The sequence below is a fragment of the Aplysia californica genome, unplaced genomic scaffold (genome assembly GCF_000002075.1).
Source record: "Aplysia californica isolate F4 #8 unplaced genomic scaffold, AplCal3.0 scaffold00127, whole genome shotgun sequence".
NCBI lineage: Eukaryota > Metazoa > Mollusca > Gastropoda > Aplysiida > Aplysiidae > Aplysia > Aplysia californica.
The window spans coordinates 1,378,967-1,383,321 of record NW_004797397.1 but is presented as its reverse complement, the minus strand read 5'-3'; the positions used below and the strand labels follow the sequence as shown (position 1 = coordinate 1,383,321).

The 4,355-nt window shown below is 42.1% G+C and overlaps 1 protein-coding gene across 1 annotated transcript in view; it reads left to right on the top strand.

Annotated features, from left to right (window-relative positions):
• LOC100533316 (glutamate receptor subunit protein GluR7) overlaps positions 1-4,355 on the top strand; it is a gene marked incomplete at its 5' end in the record, with an annotated part of 26,137 nt that overhangs the window by 18,651 nt on the left and 3,131 nt on the right. Inside the window, 4 exon segments of the mRNA NM_001204614.1 lie at positions 567-728; positions 1,189-1,369; positions 2,550-2,767; positions 3,793-3,950. Coding sequence (NP_001191543.1) covers positions 567-728; positions 1,189-1,369; positions 2,550-2,767; positions 3,793-3,950 — 719 coding nt within the window.

The following is a 4,355-nucleotide window of genomic DNA, read 5'->3' as shown; positions in this document are numbered from 1 at the left end:
CTTCCTTCCTTCCTTCCTTCCTTCATCCACTTATTCATTCATTCATTTATTCATTCATTGTAAAAATGTTATTTATATATTCATGGGTGGGGGTGGGGGAGGGGGTCTAGAGGGTGTTGATTAAAATATAAGTATTTTGTGTACGTCTAGGGACAGAACAGCGGAAAGATAAATGGCCAATGTTTTGGTATGTATAACCCCTTCATCCGCATAATTTAGATCGATTAAGTCAGCACGCACGAAGAAATGCATGAAATTATGTAGATATTACGTCAATGTGACATAGTTTTAGACGAAAAAGAAGGAAGATAAATTGTTTACAAGAAAACATAATTTCTGGTCGTTTTTAGCTAGGGCCTTAGCTTTCGAGTTGTCCTACATATTATTTATGTGGACTCTATTGCTTTGAGTTGTATTTCATGCTTTAAAAAGTCGTCTCTGACTCAGTAGAAAAAGAAGCCTCAGGAGTCTGTTTTTTTCGTGTATCTGACACAGCAATAAACACAAGGCATCGACACGATCTTACAATCAAATAATCACATTGCAACTCGTTTTTCTCCAAACAGAAAGCTGACATTGGCATTGGTGATCTGACCATCAACTTAGTGCGAGAGCAACAAGTGGACTTCACGAAGCCTTTCCTGACTCTGGGAATCACCATCCTGTACAAGCGGCCAGCTCCAAAGTCTTTGAACCTTTTCTCCTTTCTGCAACCGCTTTCCGTGGATGTGAGTATATTATGCTATCACTCTCCCTCTCTTTCTCTGTCTCCATCCCTCTCTCTCTCTCTCTCTCTCTCTCTCTCTCTCTCTCTCTCTCTCTCTCTCTCTCTCTCTCTCTCTCTCCTTCTTTCTCATAGACACATTCTCTCTCTTCTTCTCTCTTTCTTCTCTCTCTCTTTCTCTTTCTCTCTCTCTCTCTCCCTCTCTCTGATTTTTCCCTGTTTCCCTGTCTCCCTCTCTCTCTTTCTCTCTCTCTCTCTGGCATACAAACACCCCCCCCCCACACACACACACTCACACACATCCGCACACACGCGTGCACATCCATCCACCCATCCACCCATCCACCCATCCATCCACCCATCCACCCATCCATACTACAGTCAACAAAAACCACCTGACTTATGTCACCCCCCCCCTCCCGACCCTTTACCTCCACACTCGTTTTTCCCTTGTGTTTCTTCAGGTGTGGGTGTACATGATAGCCGCCTATCTCTGTGTGAGTTTCATGCTGTTCGTCATTGCGCGGTTTAGCCCGTACGAGTGGTGTAACCCCCACCCGTGTAACCCTGACACAGACGAGGTGGAGAACCAGTTCACGGTGATGAACAGTCTCTGGTTCACCATTGGTTCCCTCATGCAGCAAGGTGAGTGGCTTTCAATTGCGCCGTGAATTTCTTAAGCTCCCATGGACAAAAATTTGATCACTCCTGAAGCGCGCTACCTAGACCTTAGTTGTCAAAGGAATTCCAGGCTGATGGGGATACGGTACAGCATCTGGGCTGAACGATAGACGATTCAAATACAGTCGAACCTTCTCCTACGGGCACTTAATTCAGACAATTACCTTTTTCAAACGGCTACAGCCCATCCCCCTCTTTACGTGGTTTTTTTTCATTACAATAACTCTATGTAGGACCGCCATGTGTCTAATACCACCACATTACTCCCCCACAAGGGGTGGCCATAATTAATGTCAGACAAGGTCGACTATACTGTCTAAGTAACTTTCCCCTTTCTTTCATAACCTGCCTCCAGTTGGACGAAACGGGTACGGCAAAATTCAAAAGATTAAAATTGTGGGATGAAAACGCCCCGCCCAACCCCATCGTGTACAAACTGAATGCATATCTAAAATAAACTTGTACAGTATTAAAGTGTCGTCTTGTCCTCCTGTGTTCTAACATTGGGAATGTCAGCATTGAATGCCTCATTGCCTTATTGTAGAGTTTAAAATGGTGAGATGGTATACTGTTAGATTATTTAAGAGGCGGGGCCTCAGAGTTTAACGTCGATCGAGCCAAGTAAAAAATTCGTGTAAAATGCTTTTCCCAATGACACAACGTCGGACCGAGCTGAGGCTCGAACGATTCCGGCAACCTAACCTCTCAAGGCCACCGACGCCACTTGTTTTAGTGTTAAAAAACAGCAACAACAAACAAAAAACAACAAAAAACAACAAAAAACTGTTCGATATTTAAGTGTCTTCTTGTCCTCGTGTGTTTCCACGTTATGAATGTCCACATTGAATGACGTATTGCCTATTAGTGTTTTAAAAAAGCAACCCCCAAAAAACCTGTACACTATGAAAGTGTCCTCTTGTCCTTAAGTGATTCCCACGTTGTGGATGTCCACTTTGAATGCTTTATTACCTTTTCGTGTTTTAAAAAAAAGGTACATTATTAAAGTGTCATCTTGTCCTCACGCATTCCCACTTTGAGAATGTTCTCATTGAATGCCTACTACCCTTTCGTGTTTAAAGAAAACTAAACAAAATACAACCAAAACGGTCTATTAGAGCGTCGTCTTGTCCTCCCGTTTTCCCAGGTTGTGAGATCGCCCCACGCGCCCTGTCCACACGTATGGTGGCGGGCATGTGGTGGTTTTTCACCCTCATCATGATCTCCTCCTACACCGCCAACCTGGCCGCTTTCCTCACCGTGGAGAGGATGGTCTCGGACATCAACAGCGCCGATGACCTGGCCAAACAGACCAAGATCAAATACGGCACGTTTGCTGGAGGTGCCACCCAAGAGTTTTTCCAGGTAATAATAATTATATATTACTAGCTCATGGGCCCCATTTCGATGAAAGGAATGATCGGTGCTTTAGTATCAACTAAAAGTAATTGGCCTACTATATTTACACTCTACTGGAATGGGGCAATTAATCTTGAGAGATTCAAAAAATGAGAAGGTCTAGATCTATACACTCAAAACCAAATGCGCCTCGCGAAATATCACTTCCGGATTTTCTAAAATTACAGAGACAGAAGCGTCGGCCTACAAAAAACGATCGGCGAAATAAAGACATTTAGGATTTTGCAGCAAAACTGTCTCAAACCTGAAAAAAACCAAGGGCGTCATGATCTGGAGAATATTTTCAAGATTTTTTTTGGGCGAAAACCGCTTGTTTGATCGATGCAGCCATTAAAAAGCCTTTTGAATAGCAAAATTCGGCCACCACAAATAGATAATAGATAATTATAATACTGTGGTCACATACCATTTGAAGTTTAAATGCCACACATTGGGTGTTTTTCAAGTAATAACATTTATGCATTATTACTATAATACTTTAGTCAAACTAGGTCATTACAATGTAGCATGATGCTATAATTATAAGCTATTGGAAGCAGAGATGCCACATAAGATATTTTTTCTGGAAATTATCATAAAATAATATATCATATACCGTTTAAAGTGGAGGTGACACATACAACTCCCTACCCTTCCCTGTTAATATCACTCCAATCTTCCCTGTCAATATCACTCCAATCTTCCTCTGGTACAATGAGTTAGAGATGAGATATACTTGACCTTTCTAAAGTGACTGAAAACAAAAGCTGCCTATTGTTTTGCCATTTGTTTTCCGGAATAGTAATGACTTAAGTTTGATAGATAAGAATAGGCAAAATTCAGAATTTTTTACCAGCTGAAAATGTTAAATATGTGCTCATACGACCTTATGCAGTTGCGAACGCTGCAAAACACTTACCAAAACTAAAAAAGAAGCTAACATTGACTGCAGTAAAATTTGCTTATTCTATTCATTGCCGTTTGTCTTTCAGAAAAGCAATATGCCACCTTTTGATAGAATGTGGAACTTTATGAATGCTACGGGAGAATCGGCGTTCGTGCAGAACCTCACGGAGGCTGTAGAGCGGGTGAAGACCGGAGACTACGCCTACATTACAGAGTCGACCACAGTCAAGTTTGTCGTGGAAAGGTAGCTTCAACTATCTTTTAAGCTAAAAATTACTGGTATTTCTTTTGTATAGGGATTTGGCGCTTTGCCGTCGCATGCAAAAGGCCCGAGTTCGATTCTCTTGTAAGGAGATTTTTTAAAATCCAGTATTTCCATATTTCTGCTTGGTAACTGCACTTCAATCAGCCCGGGTTGGCTCTGACAGATAGGGTCGAAGACTGTGTCCTGAATGATTTAAAGTTTATGAGTGGGGGAGGAAAGCGTAAAAAGGGGGAGGGGGAAGACGAAGAGGGGAGGGGAGGGGTGGAGATCAAATACTGTATTCAAAATAAGATACTTCTGTTTTTTTATTTAGATTAAACAATAACAAGGGGAAGTGGAGAAGAAAAAGCAAAGCCCTTCTCATTCATCCCCCTGGGCGGGGGG